General features: G+C 39.9%; 1 protein-coding gene across 2 annotated transcripts in view; it reads left to right on the forward strand.

The window, feature by feature from the left end:
• The window catches only part of rims4 (regulating synaptic membrane exocytosis 4), a 68,864-nt gene extending 55,726 nt beyond the window's left edge, over window positions 1–13,138 (forward strand). For both annotated transcript variants that reach the window (XM_088070078.1, XM_042510162.2), the window contains one exon: window positions 650–13,138. In XM_088070078.1, the coding sequence (XP_087926204.1) occupies window positions 650–868 (219 nt within the window). In that variant the 3' untranslated portion in view covers window positions 869–13,138. The remainder of the gene's footprint in view (window positions 1–649) is intronic.
• Window positions 13,139–16,288: the final 3,150 nt, after the last annotated feature.

Below are 16,288 nucleotides of genomic sequence, written 5' to 3' on the forward strand. Positions count from 1 at the left end.
ATCACCGGGCAGACTGAGAACATTACCTGCAGACAGATTTTATCTAATTGATACCTTTTATTCAAGATCAAGTGATATTTCTGACAATATAGTCTGAATATTAGGTTGGAATAAAACTGTAAGGTAGAACATTGATTGATTTTCAAAATATTCCTCTATCTTCAGTTTATGACCAAAACCAGTCAATCCCATGACAGTCTCATCAGCCTCAGCTCTACTTTGTGTTGATATGGTTACTGTAAAAATGTTACAATGTAAGGATGTTATGATGTTTCTAGGATTTTAGGATATTTCTGGAATTTTAGGACATTTCTTTGATTTAGGGCGTTTCTGGGATTTCATGACATTCCCTATATTTTAGTACATTTCTAGGATTTTAGAATGTTTTTCTAGTATTTTAGGACATTTAAAGCATTTTGGGACATTCGGAGCTTATCTCCGACTCCTGTGGGGATTCGGGGGCCATCCGGCATCTTATTGGGAAATTGGAAAAAAAAGACGCTTGTCAGTGAATGCAATACAGACAGAAATTATGTTTCCCTGAAGTAATTAATGAAGAAAATACTCTTAGTTTCTACATATATCTTGGTATGGTGTTACAGTTCAGGTATCATTTGGACTTCTTCTATCTTGTCATCCTCTTCTGTAGGTGATCGTTTGGGGCAACTACGGACGGATGGACCGCAAATGCTTCATGGGAGTAGCTCGAATCCTATTGGAAGAGCTGGACCTCAGCACAATGGTGATTGGCTGGTACAAGCTCTTCCCTACCTCCTCCATGGTGGACCCAACGATGGCGCCACTCATCCGCCACTCCTCCCAGATGTCCCTGGAGAGCACCATCGGGCCCTGCTGTGAGCGATCCTAAGACTCAAGAAAAATGTAAAGTTTTATTGTTGCGACTCCACTGCTGTCTCAATCAAATCCTTGGACGCGTTTTTATACATGCTGTAGCCCGGCGCCCGGGTCAGCCGGGTGGTCCTGCCCCTGGAGCAGGTAGGTGTTAAGTATCTTACTCAAGGGCACTTTGACAGGTCCAACCACACCTGGGACTGAACCACTCTCCTGATTGGGAAATGACTTCTTGAACTCGTAGGTCATTTTGGCACTCATTGGAAATAATTCTTTTGATATTGTATCAGACTGTTTCCTGAGACTCACGGGAAGCACATTTCTTTTGTTGTTGCAACCGAGCGCCCCTTTAGACTCACAGGAAAAGATCTCTTTGATGAGAAAACAAAAACCTACTTAATGAGGATACTTCAAAGGAGTCCTCCTCGGTTGCCGACATTGATCACATCCTATTGGGACCACGACTCACTGCGGGCTCAGCTTCGCTTCAGCTACGCGCCTTCACCGCCTACATTCGATTCTCATTCCCAGGACTGCTTGTTGTCTTTCTGCGTCCTCATTAAGGGGCTGTACGGCTCCTGAGTGTTATCTGTCCGTCCACGAGTCCGGAGAGAGTGAGACTGCCCTCAGACTGTTTGAGACACCAGCCTGGGGACAGCAGACTGTAGGTGATTTGATCTGTGCGCAGCAGGACTACAGAGGGCTTTTAAAAATGATTATTTATATAGCTAAATAGCTATATATAACTTATTTGTTTTATCCAACCAAGATATGTTGGTTTCAAACACTGACTTGAGCTGTTTTTGGTTTTTGTGTCGCACAGTTGGCCCTTCAGTGTTCAGTTAATTCGGTACTTCGTGTACATTAGTGGAGGCATTAATGGAAGTCCCTTTCATCGTCTGGAAAGATCTACATCAGTACTTGGTCTTGGGGAACCAGAGTCCTGCTGTCCCACCAGTTACTTCATTACATTTACCTGCAGGTATTCTGGGTGGATTGAAGGGGAATTCATTATTTTCTACCTGGACCCTATTTACACATGTTTTTGTGTATCAGTGATTTATGGGAACAACAGTTTTGTAAGTCCCTCCAGTACTGAGAGACTGCTGCAGTAATTTCACCACTCGGGGCATGTTTGCACTGTCGATTGGACTGCTTATAGCTAATCCACTTTGCCAAATACAAAGTGGGGAAGCTTCGACAGTGAATATGCCATAGCTATGGTGGCCCTGAGGGTCAAAACACAACATTTCAGAAAACAAAACAACAGTTCAGAAAACACATCAACATTTTAGAAAACACTACAATATCACCCAAAACACGAGAACATTTCAGAAAACAAAATAATTTTGTTTTTTTGAATGTAGTTTTGGTTTTGGAAATGTAGTGTTTTGGGAAATGTTAAGAAATGTTGTTTTGTCCCTCAGGTTCTCCGCACCTAGGTACAACATAACCTCTCCGGACGTGGTCTGGGTATCGGTACTCTGTACCTAGTCAAATGTTACCTGCATTCGGTCCTTTGTTCGCAGGTGGTCTGTCCCAACTTCTCAGCAGATCAGCAGATTTTCTGTTACAGCCATCCCCAAAAGCTGCTCTCCAAACGGTCAGTTCAACATCTGCCTGGTTAGCACGAGCTACACAGCTGCAGCAGCAGCAAACATTCACCACCACACTGTTAAACGTTCCTGAAAAACTCACGCTGACACCGAAGCGTCTCATCTCTGTCGTTAATACATATTTGCAATATTTATAATTCAAGCACTTTTAATGGATGTAAGTACAACGGTGCAAACATACCCCAAGTGGTTACATTACAGCCTGTGTTGGTGCTGCTGACTGCAGCTGTCTCACTCAGCATCGGACCAGTTTCAAAAGTTGTTGTTGCCATTTGTCACTTGGACAAAAAAACATGTGGAAATAGGTGCCAGGTTAAAAAATACTGGACTTAACCTTTAAGGTTATTTAAAGACAAAACCAGCAGGTTCTGGGCTCCCAGAGATCATATATGACCCAAGAATCTGTACATTTTCATTACAGTCAATCGCCACATTAGCTGATTTCAGTGATTATTTTGTCATTTCTTGTGGAAGGTGCCAATCAGATGAATCAGCTAGTGTTGTGTTTGGAAGGAATGGAAACATGCAGCCTCGTGGGTTTTTAGAAAAAGCGATCCAAGTCCCCATTTTACCTGGCTGTTGCATGAATCTGTAGCAAATCGATCAAATAGAGATTAAATTCACCCAAGGCACACCGTGAACAATTTGAAATCTGATTGCCTGAAACACCTCAGGAGGTACATCTGCTTTGCCAGATGGGGGGAAAATGTAAAAGTCTTTGATGTGTATCAACCAGAAGCCTTTCTGGTGCATACATAACCAAAGTGGGGAAAATGGCAGATATTGATATCTATGCCATGGCCAAACTAAATTTTATGCATGCAAAAATGTCTTAGATCCATAGATGCACGTGACTTAAAAATGCAATGTGGTTCAACTTCATCAGGATACAATGTAGATGCAGCTGGCATGAAACAGCCAGCCGTGAATGGGGTCGGAAGTGTTAAGGGTGTTATATCGTCATTTGGTTAAGTTCTGTGTTGTTCAAAATTTTTACATCCACCTGGTCGTGCAGGCAAACCCAGTCACCAGCATAAATGTTTGGCATTGTAGATTTCTGCAAACCTCGGACAGGTTACATCTGTATGTTATTATGTAGCAGAAACATTGAAGCGTTGTTTCCTAACATTTCTTTATATTGTGGTTAACGTTTGGTTAGGTTTAGGCCCAAACCCCACTAGGTGGATTAATAAATGATCACCTTTTGGCTTAAAATAACTGTTATGGGGGGCATTATCTTAGCAGCAAATGCAGAGACGTCTCAGTAAAAAACCAATCGCTTTTTGGTGTAGAGAACACAGCGATGACTTGGTTAAAAAAAAAAAACACTTTTGTTGCATAATCTTGGCAAGAGAGGCAGCGGTGACTGTAAAAACCAACTACTTTTCACTGCATTTTTTCGGCAGGAAATGCAGCAATGAATCTTTAAAGAACAAATGCTTTTTATGGCACTTTCTTGGCAGGAAATGCAGTGATGACAGTAAAAAAGAACAGTTTTTGCGGGGTTTTTTTGGGGGGTGCTATCTTGGCAGAAAACACACTAAGTCTTGGTAAAAACGCTTTTTGTGGCACTATCTTGGCAAGAAAGGCAGTTACGACTCAGTAAAACCCAACCCCTTTTCTCTCTGTAAAAAACAACCGCATTTCGTGGCAATAACTCAGCAGCAAACGCAGCGATGACTTGTTATAAGAAAAACTTTTTGTCGCAGCATCTTGGCATGAAACGTGGCGATGATTTGTTAAACAACAACAACCTATTGTAGCCAAGATAAGGCTCCGTAAAAACCAATCGCTTATTATGGCGCCATCTTGGCAGTAAATGCAAATAGCCTTGTTTGGTTGCTAAAAGGCTGCTGAAAACACAGTGATGACCAGTTCTCAAACAATGTTTTTATTTTGTCAAACAGTGGTCTGCAGCTAGGCAGTTGTTTTGCCTATGTGTCATACTATCCACCATTCCCTCCAGCTCCCGATAACAGGGTCAGCTGATATACTATGTCCCTTCAGAAACATACACGCGTAACATATCCTTGTTTTCCAGAAATGTGCAATGCCAATATTTTCTTCTGGTAACTGGGCTGTGCAGACCACATCGAGTGCAGGTTGGAGATATTGTACCTGTGTTGTAGCACTGGCACATGATGCTAAAACAAAATGTTTCCAGAAGCATTGAGGATGGTCGCCTGGCTGACAGCGTCGGGCAGATATCTCGCTGTATATCCCAGTTTAATTGTAGTTCAGAATGCTCTTCTTCTAATAGTCTAGAAGTAGATTTTTGAGATTCCTCCTCTTTTTTTAAAAAAAAGCTTTGGCAAACAGTTGTCTAATAACAGTTTCTACTGTGCCAATTTCTACCAGCAAGTGTCTTCTCCTTCCTCTTCTTCAATTACCTTGCGGCATTTGCTATTGCGGAGGCAGGAACAGAAACGACCACTCACAACATCTGACAGCGGTATTCAGGCTGTGCAGAGAAGCGTCCCTTTTATTCTAAATTACAGCCCTAATCCACAGACGGCCGCGGCACCTGGTGATTAGCCATGCTACGACTCAGCATGGAGAGAGGAAGAGAGGGAGGAAAGGGAAAGAGAGAGGAAGGAAGCATGAAATGTACTTTGCATCACCCAAACAAAGGATCTATCTGGACTGACGTAAGGTTTCACAGATTTAGAAAAAAAAAAAAAAAAGGACACAAAAATAGGATGAATTTAAAGGGAACACAATGTGCACACTGTAGAGAAATTTATAGTTTATTGAAAAACAAAAGTATTTCATTTGGGCACTTTATGATTCTTTTTTATGTGTAAATATTATGGTTGTTAGTGTCTTTTGGAGTGAGCCAAAGTTAATCTATAAGGATTTAGTTGATTAATCTTAAAAGGGAGTGAAGGGATATCGTCGCTAGTTACCGTAAGATTGTAGCATTAGCTGGTAGCATCCGCATGACTGATTAAAACTTCTAATAAATTAGCAGATTACTTGATAAGACTAAGCATGAGCTATACGCTACACAGAAAGCAGAGAACTGAATTACAGTATGTTAACTGAGGAAAACATACATATGTAGCAATTTAATTCAGATTCAAAGTTTACTGAATTTCATTTTCGTTCACAATTATCGAAATAATAGAAAAAAAACCAACTTTTTTGTTTTTTTAAACTTTCAAGCAAGATTTCAGAACCAATTTCTCTTATACTAATCAACTAATATTTTAATTAAACCAGGATTTGGAGTAATTTTACTCTGAAGAGAAAAAACTTGCAAAAGTGGCCTCTGTTTTTGCCAGTAGCAGTGTTGCAGGGATATTAATACTGTATTTATTTCCAAACAAATCAGCTACATTCTGTAAAGCAATAATCAAACAACATCCAGTCGTTGCAGTTTTTCGTTGCAAAGTGAAAACTGTGGAAAATGGCGATCTTAGCCGGTGATTTCCACTGCAGTCAGATTTATCAAGTGTAATGTCCCACGAGACAATTTCTTGTAATGTATGTTTTTAGAAAAATTTGTGATTCTAAAACATGTAAAAGTCATTGAGTGGTGCAGGGATGACGCTCTCTGTAGGCCAACCCGGGAGTGAGCGTCGCCTGGTTCCCTCGTCAGAAATCCTAAATCCTCATTCAGTTGGCATTCACATTCAGGTCAAATGACAGCCATGGGTATTTATCGCCTCTAGCTTCAGTCAGCATTGGTGAAAACATAAAATGCTAATTTCGTCTCCTTAACTGGTGAGATGGGATGACGCACCAACACTGATTACTGTTCGTCTCTCTTACTGTTCGATCCAAATTAGTCTTCACCAAGTCTGAAAGAGAGACTTAAGCAAGAGATAAATAATGAGACGAAACCACCATAAAGTTTTCAAAGACCTCCATCCATGCTGCTGTCTCTTTACCTGTTCCCCGATCTGTCTGTGACATCGAACAGACTCAACAAATCAACCCCCAAACAGAGAGAAAGGCTGCTGCAGAGCCATGTACACAGCTCTGCTCTACTGGCAATGCAGACTATAGCTTATTTTTAGTGGATTTATGCATGTTTAAAAAAACCTGCCTGCATGCACTAATTTCGGTGGAAAAGAGGTATTAGTCAGTTCCACTCCTTGCTCCTCTCACCCAAATATGGTCACTCCTGACTCCAAAACGGGAATCCACAAACCAGTTGTTAACATCACAGTGATTACATCCATTTTATGGTGTTGACAGTTGCTGACAAATCTACATTGTCTACCTTTAATGTCCCAGACAACCTCTACAGTCTCATTTGTTCACTCGTTAGAGTTGGGTATTTACTGACGTACTTTATGTCGTACAACAAAATGTGAAAATCTCTTAACCTTGTGTGGATCATAGATCTGTTTTTAGGCATTGAGCCAAAAACCCCTTGACTTTGACACAAGGAAACTGGAAATGCAAATATGCTCATTCATTTTCACGTTTTAGGACTCATTCCTGCGCCACTCTATAATGACCTGCTGTCCAAGAGAGAAAACGTGAGGCACCAGAACTTTTATGACCTAAAACATCTTAATAATAGCTTGAGGAATCTGAATGCAGGAAAAAAAATCACTTGTTAAGTTGTGCCATTTTAACCCCGGGCATTCATATTTTTTTTCATAACTTATTCCAGGGTGAGTGTCACGAAATCTCTGAGAAATCTATGTCAAATTCAGAAGGAGCTGAATTATAATACCCAGTGTTATGTTAAAATTCCTGATTTGAAAAATGCGGGATCATTTTTCACAACCTAAAATAACATGAATGGAGTTTAATCTAATCATAACAAGGACTGCTTGGAACAAAAAGGGACTGTTTTTAAAAAGGAGGTTGTAAAAATAAAATATATATCTATAAATATATTCAAAATCAATTAACTCCTCTTATTGTGACCCAAGGAATGTGTTTTTGTCAGTGTTCTTTTGTGCCAAAATTTCAACCTATACCGAGGGCTGATTTCCCAAATAAGGACCAACGAATGAGGAAAGTTTACACACTCAAATTTTCTATCAGCGACTCATAAACAGAGTGCATTCTGGTGTAAAGAATGATTCTTTGTCAAAGAAAAAGAAACTAATTGCATGATATTGATTTAGATTTAGTTAGGACCGATCACAAAGACAGCTAGAAATGTAAAGTTACAGCGGTAACCATCATAGAAGTTCCCCGTCTGTCTACATCCAACCTGTAGCAGCTGCCTGTGCCACAGACGTTTCATAAAGCATTAAAAGTTACCTAAGAGCTGATCCTTTATTGTAGCATTTGAGAGCTAAAAATGTTCCTCTTGAGCATTGCAAAGCAGTATGGCGTGCATGCAGTGAATGATGGGTTTTCTATGATGGCTACAACTGTGCAAGAAAACGTTCTTCTGTAATTGTTTAGGAGAGAGATGAAATACATGCCCACATGGCCGGCAGGATTAAGAGTAATTAATGTTTGTTTATTAAAAACTGATTGTGTATTTTTGCTCATCGGAAGCTTCTCGTTCACCCGTCTGAATCTGTTTGTGACATTTTGTAACTCTGAAGGCAAACAAATGAGCTAATAGATGTTATAGTTGACATTCAGCACCAAAAATGTTAGTTTTTTTCTTCATTCACCCACATTTTGATTGTGTCTGCCACATGGATGTTATTTACTATCAATTGTAATGTAAGTAGAGGCCTTAAACACACCGATATACATTTTGTCAGGGCTAAGGACTAAGAATTGTCACATGAAGTAATCAAAACGACGCAAAAAAAGTTTTACAGTGTCACCATTTCAACCCATTACTTAAAGTGATTTAAGTGTCATCTACTGTATGGAAATGACTATCTTTGTTGTTAATGAATTTCTGATATACTGATATTTCAACAGGCTATTTGTGTATTCTCCCCACTCCTTGGTGTGGGCTTAATTGAAGATACTGAGCAAAAAAAGCATTTTTGCAGAGTAGATATTCAAACATATTGACCTGTTTCTTAACAAGACTTATTTTCTAAACTTAAGAAAACTTACACTGTTGTTTCTTTATTGATGTTTGGATGCACATAATGGTACTTTGTGGTTTCAATTGAGTAGAGTAAAATGATAAAACAAAAGAATATTCGCTAGCCATCTGTACCATCTGTAAAAATTGTATTTGATTCCTGATGGGGTCCTTTTCCACCCTAATGGCCTTTTAGGTTGATATTCTGCAAAACCAGACCTTTTCCATCAGCACCTCTCACCTGTATGGCCCCATAAGGGCCCTTTGCCCAAGAATCATCAGCCCGCTGTCATTCCGAAGTTGTCAAATAGCATCGCTTTTGCAGTTCTTTCGATACAAGATCCACACGCCAAAAGCCACCTTTTGTGTCCACATGATACGCCACTGGACCGCGTCAGCTGGGAACAGCCAGATAGAACGGTTTGTGGTGTTGTTATACACCCCCGGACAGCCAAACGGCCAGAGGGCTGGATGCCACCCGATATGATATGCCACTGGAGTATCAGTTGAAGACGTGGCCAGACAGAACCTGTCGAGTCCATATGATACGCCGCTGGACGGCGTCAGGTTGAAACACTGCTGGTAACGACGTAATATAAGAAGCATGAAGGTCATTGTCTAATCCTAACCATTCATGCCAACGTGCTTTTGTTGACATCTCGGTGTTGGCTGCCATGTACTTATGTTGAGTAAAGGTAACCATGTGCAGCATCATCCCACCATGTGCTTTTGTTGACATCACGATAACGGCATCCCCAAACGTAAACAGCAGACACAGAAGAACACCTAAAGCGTAATATGCAGACATGGAAGTTCACTGCAAAGTGGCAGTATGTGATGACTGGGAATGAGAATGTGTTGGATTTTCAGTTTTGACGCATGGTGGGCGGTGCTGATGTTTTTTTTAGGGTAAATTCTTAATAATTTGGATCCTGTTACGCTTCCACTTACTTATTTCATGTATGTTATTCACATTAGCGTCCTAACTTAAAAACATTTTAGTGCGCATGGATGCAAAATGCAAAAGTTTACCTTTTTGATCATTCTGTTTGTGGATGGCATATTTGGAAACCAGGAATATTTGCACAGTGACATTTTGGTCTGTTTATGCAGAAGATCAACCTGAAAGAGAATCTGGGTCTCTCTGAAGTTCTTTAAACAACCCTTCTGTTACCTGAGCTTAAATTGTCCATATCTTTTTCCTCTTAAGTACATGGGTTTTACTGATTAGAAAGAAAGCAAGCGCTATTTTGTGTCCTTTTCTTTTAGAGTGACAGTGTGTACATTTCTAGACACATATCATATCATGTTATCTCTGGGGGGAAGAGGTGGAGGAGTGGGAGGATGAAAGGGTGGATGCAGCTCCTCTGCGGCTGTTACGAAACGGTGGCTGGCGGATCCCAAAAGCAATACATCTCCTCTAGTCTGCTGTGCTGCAGTTCCCAAACGTTTCCCTTAGAGGCCTTCCTCAACCCAGCCCTCATAAAAGCGTTACCCCACATGCCATCTGATAGATCCTTTCATTCAAAGCGTCCCGCATTACGACGAGCGCATACGTTTTTAGGTTGGGCGAACCCAGTGTGAGTCAAAGTGCCATCAAGTCTTTGTAATTTGTGTTTCTCAACATCAATCCTGGTTAAATAACCTCTCATCTTTCTCTACAATCTCATTTCAGTCACATTATTCACATTGGTGTCAACTCATCGGGGTCCCAACTCTGAATACTTGGGGCATCAAGCTTTGAGCAACACATTCTCATCCCAACTTGTCAAATTTTGCAGCTTGGTCAGTGGACTTTCATGTCGACATATAATGCGCTAGGTGTTTTCCTGCATCTGTTGATGATGTTCTGGGATGATGTATCGGTTTATGCCTGTTAATCTGAAACCTGGAGTGAGCTTTCACAAGTATTTAAGCCTTTGAATTATGGTGTGATTTCCTTCAAAAACATGGGAAAAACAGCAATTAGCAATTTAGTAAGAAATGTGCCACAAATTGTAAGAAATTTGTCGATTTAGAAAATTGTTTTATTAAAGACTAGGGAAAAAGGAAAAAAGCCAGGCAGCTTTTTTTTTACTTTCTTTTCCTTGTTTATGTGAAAAATTATAATTAATAATAAATATAATTAATAATTTTCTTGTATTTTAACTTGTTTCTTGCTATTTTTTGGGTCATTTCTTCTTTTGTTGCTTATTGCCTTCTGCACGTTATGACAGAAATCTGGCCAATTTGCTCAAATTTCAAAGGGTTAAATACATTGTGTCTCTTCAAAATACACTTGTTTTCACAGGAATGTACAGTTTCTGCTCGGTAGATGCATGCAGTCCTTTTCAAAAACTTGCGGTAAAACACCTCATATTTACATTTATTTCCTTGCGCAGTAAAAGCAAGGGGTTAGGTTTAGAAAAAAAAAGGTTTTGGTTAAGACTCTTACTGGAAAGGAACAGCTATCTCCTGAGTGAAAGTCGCGGGTTTGTTGGACCAGACCACCACCGCTCAGCCCGTCCTATAGGGACTTTCCAACGTCTTATATTACGTTGTTACTGGCTGCGATGAAAGCTACCCTTTTGCATTGGTGTCTGACGCCGAAATCACTGACCAAGCAGTGGTATTTGACGAGTTGGGAATAACAACGGGCTGCTTTGACAAACATGTGGACATTTCTTGAACAAACATCAGTATCCAGTTGTTGCACCTAAAATAACAAGATACTTAGCCTCTTTGTCAGCATGCAGGTTTAAGTAACATTAGCCATGACAGGTAGAAAAAAAGAATACTTTGCAAGGTTTGTGATATCCAAGTTTGCTTTGGCATATCTGGCACTGGACTTTTGGGGGGTCCTCTTGGTAAAATTTAAAACTTTTCCAGGCATTTGGCTTTTTCAACATGTTGCTTGTGTATCACAAAACTAGGTCTATCTTTAAGTTTAAATGTCGTCGTCTGAGAATAACTAACAATAAATGTTAAAGCATCATGAATTATGTTGGATTACTGTTTTTTAATTTATGGGCTATTTGGGATTTTGGGCAATCGTGTAGAAAAACTGAACATTTTAATACTGATTTGGAAATTGATTTCAATGATCAAAGCTTTGAAGCATTCACGCCAGCACTAGCTTCAACGCCAGATCTTCTAAACAAATAATTCTTTTACTTCTCCAAAACTGGTTCATGACACAAAGTCATTTTATCTACAGCATTTACAGCCATAAACTCTCACCTCTAAACCTTCCTGAGGCCCCTAAAATACTTCCTATAAGAAGGTGATGTTTTGGTTTTGGGATACTTGATGAGTCAGTTTCACAGGCCTTCTCATGCTGTCAGGAACATGTGATATGGGCAACTTTTGGAAGCAATGCTGATGGAAGAACAACTTTTTCCTCAGAGAAAATAATTCATTCAGGGAAAGTTTTCCAAGCATATTCCTCAGCTACACACCCCTCAGGTTACACAGACTCACCCTTTTAATGTCCGACACTGAGGAGCTTCATTGAAGTGACTCGATCACAGAGCCATTTAAGGATCTCAAACTTCCAGTTACAAATATAGTTATTTTTAAGTTCTCAATGCTTTTCATCCGACCTGTTGAGGAGACTGCCCATTATTCGATGGCCCAAAATTCTGCAGCTCCATTGTTCCCATATCTCCGACAGCCTGTTATCTCAAAAACAAATGGCCATTACTTCAAAGTCCTGTTTCTCCAAAAAAATACACAGTGCCTGCAGTTAGACACACCAGTCTTCAAAAAATTACTGCAGATTGTACTTCTCTGGTATGTTACCTTTGTACATTATTTTGTAGCGGAGACATAGAAGCATTAAACTTCTCAATAACGCTGTGGTAAACCTGTGGATTGTTTTAGGCACAAAAACCATTTGGCTATGGTTGGAAAAGATGTTTTGGCTTCAAACAGCCACAGCTGGTGGCACAAAAGCTGCTGTAAAAGCAGGGATAAGTCAATGAAAATCATGCAGGTTTCAGTGGCTTGAATGTGACTGAGAAATGCCGAGAAGGATCAGTAAAGACACCTGAGGTTGATGGTTTAAGCGCCACTGGTAAACACCACAAAGGGTTCTTAGAAACAACGAGTTGGAAACAACACCCTCTAGTAAATTCATTTAATAAATGCTAGTGAACGCTGCAAAGGGCCTCTAAAAACACCTGGTTCGGTGGTTCAAGCGCAGCTTAAGAAACACTGAGAAGGATCGGTAAAAACACAGGATCAAATGGAAAACTGAAACTAACTGCAGGAAATGTGTATTTTCCTGAGAAACCTGACTTTGGAGCAATGGCTGGTTGTATTTGGGATAACGAGCTGTCAGAGAAACTGGCTTTTTATCCAATAGAGCAATTTTTGGACCAATTGGGCTTTTGGGCTGTCGGCACACTGGCATTGGCGACATTAGCGCCGCAGAAGGTAAACGTCAACAAATATTCAAAGCATAAACTAATGTTAGAAAGGCGTTAAGCAGCAAATGCCCATCGGCATTGCTCTCCATTTGTTGCTCATGTATTGCTGCCTTGAGGACCTGAATGTTATCAGAAGAGTGACAAAGTGGTGTGACTTTAGTTTTTATTCACCGCACTGTCATTTAAAACACAAGTATATTTGCAGATTCTTTGGCAAACTGTTATATTGTTGAGTAAATGCACAATTTGGTGTATTGTTATTCTATTCCAGCTGTCAATAAAATAGTTTAACTCCATTATTTGTTTGTAAATGTTTTTATTTATTTATTTGTTTGTCTGGTTCTTAAGCCAAAAGCACTGTAAAAGCAGCGGTATTTGACGACCTCGAAATGAGAACAGGCTGGTCTTTTACAAGGGCAACCCATGGGGATTTTTTTTCGCTGCAGAACAACAAGTGGCCATTGGGAAAAATTGGCTGCAAGGCTGCAACATACTAAAATATAAAATATGATCTAAGAAATAGTAGTGGATGGGAAAAGAAATAAAAGATGTGGAGGCAAAAAAAGTGAACACGGAGAGCTAGTGGAATAATGTTGTTAAACCAAGTTAAATGTATTTGTATATGTAACATTTGGGACAAACGTAATTATTTTAAGCAGAACCATTACGTTTTTTTCTGAAACCTAACCACATGCTTTTTTTACCTAGATCCCAGGAAGTAAACCTAAAAACAAGGTGTTTACCTTTGTTGTGAGTTCATTTTAAAAAGCAGAATCCATACATCCCCTGTGAAAAGGGACATTTATTTTGAAAAGATACTATGGGTACCATCATGTTTGACATAGCGGGCCAATGAACATCAGTATTTAACAATATGAGACAATATGTCGTGAACTTATTGCATGACGGTAAAAAAGCAGCAGCACAGACAAGCTGTTTTGGTTTTGTTTTCCCTTAATTTTCCAACATTGTTGTTGTTATTTGTGTGAAAAATCTTGTTAATAGCAAGTACACAGCATCAGCTCTCTGAACAGGTAGGCTGACCAATGGCTACATTTCCTAAAAACTCCCCTAAACCTCAATAACCTGCAATCCTCAGATGAGAGGGTAAGGAAGAAAAAAGACACAGGAGAGGAGAAGGGAAAACACAATAATAAGAACGATGGAGGAAGAAAATGAGATGGGGAGCTGGAGAGAGGAGGGATTCATTTTGTTTGACAGTCAGCAGCTAAAAACGACCAAGTATGAAGCTTTATTCTGTCTGTCCAGATGGAATACTCTCTGCCTCTACGTCCATCGCTCTTTTACCTCCCTCTGTGCTCCTCTCTACCTCTATCTCCCCTTTTCTCTCACGGTATCTCTCCTGCTCTCTTTCAATCTTCCTCCCCACATCACTCACTGTTTCTCCCTCCGTCTCTCTCTGGCAGACGTCCAGACTCTCTGGCGACCAAACTGATCAGCCCGTATTAAGGTCTCTCTCTCTCTCACACATACACATGCACAAAGCAATTGCGTGACAGCGAGGCAGGTCACACTAGGCAGACACACACACACACACACACACACAGAGGCAAAGGCATGACTTGCATGCACATGCGCAGACCGACATTGAAGACATCACACACTCGCACACACACACACACACACACACACACACACACACACACACACGAGTGCTAGCGTGACTTGCATGCAAAAAGACAGAAAGACAAATTCACACGCTAAAATTGGATGAACTAGCAGGAGGCCCTCAGATGGTGCACATGCAAATTGAGACATAAATCATTTTTCTCCACGGGGGAAATTACAATTCCAAACAACAGCGTGCTTCACCTCAGTAAAACACGGACACCAAATACTGTAGGAAAGAGTTGTGCTTTAACACTCAGCCGCCTTGACAGACTCTCACTGAAGCGCCTCCTGCTGCACCTCACTTTTCTAGTGTGACATTTTCCAGTTTGGTAGACGGATTTAAAGGAGGAAATAAAGTTACAGGGAGCAGTTCAAGGGTACTTTAAAAACACCACCAATTACTCTGCCAGCTCTCCTTATCCACATTTTTTTGTCTCCAAATCTTCTCTTTTTTTCTCTTTTTCCTTCCAACACTCTGTCTTAGTTCCTGTTTTATATTTTAGCAGTATGATGGGGGGAAATTAAGTATGTCCAAACTAGGAACGCCACTCAGCCTTGCAGCCAATTTTTCCCAATGGCTACTTGTAATACTGCAGCAAAAAAATCCCCCTGGGCTGCCATTGTAAAAGACCAGCCTGTTTTCATTCCAAAGTCATCAAATTCTGCCGTTTTTTAAGTGTTTTAGGTGTAAGATCCTGATGCCAAAAGCCATCTATGAACGTCTGCATGATGCATCCCTGGACAACATCAGGTTGAAACGCTGCCGACAACGACATGATATAAGGAGCACAAAGGTCTCTTTAGGGTGGGTGGGTGGGAGGGAGGGAGGGGGTAGATTTTCATCAGTCCGGTGTTTGCTCCCCGTTTGACAGTAATGGGTTTTTTTCCACAACTTTTTTTTTTTACAAAGTCATCAAAGCAGTGATGTTGGATTGGATAACAGAAAGCAACAACAATAATGGACATAAAGAAACTTAAAAAAAAAAAGAGAAGAAGAAACAAAATCAATCGAACCATCAAGTTTGGAACTTTTATGCAAGAGTTTGGTGTTCGATTCCTGTCTGAATATGATGTTTTATATATATTTTTCCCTAACCATCCGTACCAGCATGTGCTTTTGTTCACGTCCCGGTGTTGGTTGCCATGTGCTTGTGTTGTCTAAACATAACCACGTGCATCATCATCCCACCATGTGCTTGTGTTTCTATCATGGTAGTGGCATCCCAGAACAAAATAGCAGGCACAAAAGAATACCTAGAGCGTAATATGTAGACGTGGAAGTCCATTTCAAAGCGGCAACATGTGACAAATTGGGATGAGAACGTGTTGACTTGTCTGTGAGTCAGTTGCTTTTACAAAGTGCTGTGTTTGTATTTAATACCTATTGTGAAGCTATTCAGACTTGCCCCTATCAGATACCACCTATATTATAAAAAACCAACAAACAAATGAAACTCACACTGAAATTAATAAAAAGAAAACTAAAACATTTTAAACAATAAAATCTAAACTGAAACAAGCAAACTCTAGAAACTAAATAAAATTAAACTTATTACTAATTAAACAATTGAAAACAAAAATAAAACTAATACAAATAAAAACTAATAAAAAATAACTATAATAACTAAAATAATATGGAATGTGAATGTGTTGCAATGACTTGCAAAGCAATTCACTCGTGTAAGAGGAAAAGAATATGAACCGCTTCACAAGTCTAGATTTGCTTAATTCAGCAAGTCCCTTTTCAGAAAAACAGGATGTTTTAAGCATTTTGTCATAGTTATGTATGACACTTGTGTCAAATATGAAGTGGA

Source organism: Plectropomus leopardus, chromosome 2 (assembly GCF_026936395.1).
Source record: "Plectropomus leopardus strain MGB_pleo_1.0 chromosome 2, ASM2693639v1, whole genome shotgun sequence".
Classification (NCBI taxonomy): domain Eukaryota; kingdom Metazoa; phylum Chordata; class Actinopteri; order Perciformes; family Serranidae; genus Plectropomus; species Plectropomus leopardus.